We start from the raw sequence: 1,197 nt of genomic DNA, 5'->3' as shown, positions 1-1,197 counted from the left end.
CTAAATTCTGCCCTGCTATAGGTCCAAAGCAGTTTCTTTATTCATTAATGGTAATCACAGCATACAGAGAGAAATCCCACATCACCTCTTCTTTTCTGTTTAAATAAAAAGAAAGTTTTGAACTGTAACATAGTAAAATTACATATGACAAAGCAGGTATAAAGCAAGAATTACAGTTACAATATTTATATCTATTTTATCTTTTATTATAACTAAGAAAAACTGTAACTATAACTATAAATTCTTCAACTCCATCAAAGACTCCAGAAGGATATAATATTATCTAAGTAAACAGGAAGTGCGTTGTAAGCAACTTCCAAAACTCTAAAATTGACAGAGACATCTTGCTGCCTGGACAGTTACCCAAAGTTCTTATGTACCATTGGGGCATCCATCTTTAGCTCACAGGCTCATAGTATCCAGCAGACTTTTCTGTGAAGCAGGAAATTTCATAGACAGTTCCACTTATATTGGCAGCTTGTCTGTCACATTTTCCTGTGTCCTGCAGAATATTTAGCAAACTCTTTTGTGTAGCAGGAACCCTGAAGGATGGTCTCCCCTTTTGGCAAGTTCAGCAGTCATTTCATTATGGTTCCCACATGTCCAGTTTATCAAGCAGTCCAGGCAAGAGCAGTTTCTTGCCCAAATGACTGACAAACTCCATAAGGATCCTCTTCGATGCCCATCTTCCTCTTGAAGCAGAATCACAGCATACAGAGGGAAATCCCACATCAGTTCTGCCTCAGTGCTGTGCTGTCCTCCTCTGGCTGGAGGCGCAGATGGTGCAGGTTCGGTGGCTTCGCGCCTCACCTCATTCCCTTACAGCCGCTTTTCTGTGAGTGTCTGCTCTGCTAAGTTCCCTGGTTTCCTCAGGACGGCATCGACATGAGCCGGGTGGCCGTGATGGGACACTCCTTTGGAGGAGCTACAGCCGTTCTTGCTCTGACTCAGGAGGTCCGGTTTCGGTGAGTACCGGTGATGCTGATGCCATCAAGCTGCACACACCTTTCACTCACTCACTCACTCACTCACTCACTCACTCACTCATTCATTCATTCATTCATTCACTCATCCCGCAGGGATGTGTTGCACAAGGGTTGTGTTCTGGGCACTTCACACACCGTTCATTCATTCACTCATTCATTCCTTCAGCAGGGATGTGTTACACAAAGGTCATGTCCTGGGCATGTCACACAC

The 1,197-nt window shown here is 43.9% G+C and overlaps 1 protein-coding gene across 4 annotated transcripts in view; it reads left to right on the top strand.

The window, feature by feature from the left end:
- Pafah2 (platelet activating factor acetylhydrolase 2) overlaps positions 1-1,197 on the top strand; it is a 49,142-nt gene that overhangs the window by 33,272 nt on the left and 14,673 nt on the right. For all 4 annotated transcript variants that reach the window (XM_050152795.1, XM_050152788.1, XM_050152800.1 and 1 more), the window contains one exon: positions 874-965. In XM_050152795.1, the coding sequence (XP_050008752.1) occupies positions 874-965 (92 nt within the window). The remainder of the gene's footprint in view (positions 1-873; positions 966-1,197) is intronic.

Source organism: Alexandromys fortis, unplaced genomic scaffold (assembly GCF_014885135.2).
Source record: "Alexandromys fortis isolate MF-2015 unplaced genomic scaffold, M_Fortis_MF-2015_v1.1 scaffold_26, whole genome shotgun sequence".
Taxonomy (NCBI): Eukaryota; Metazoa; Chordata; class Mammalia; order Rodentia; family Cricetidae; genus Alexandromys; species Alexandromys fortis.
The sequence above is the reverse complement of the archived record's forward strand: the minus strand, read 5'-3'. Positions and strand labels throughout refer to the sequence as shown.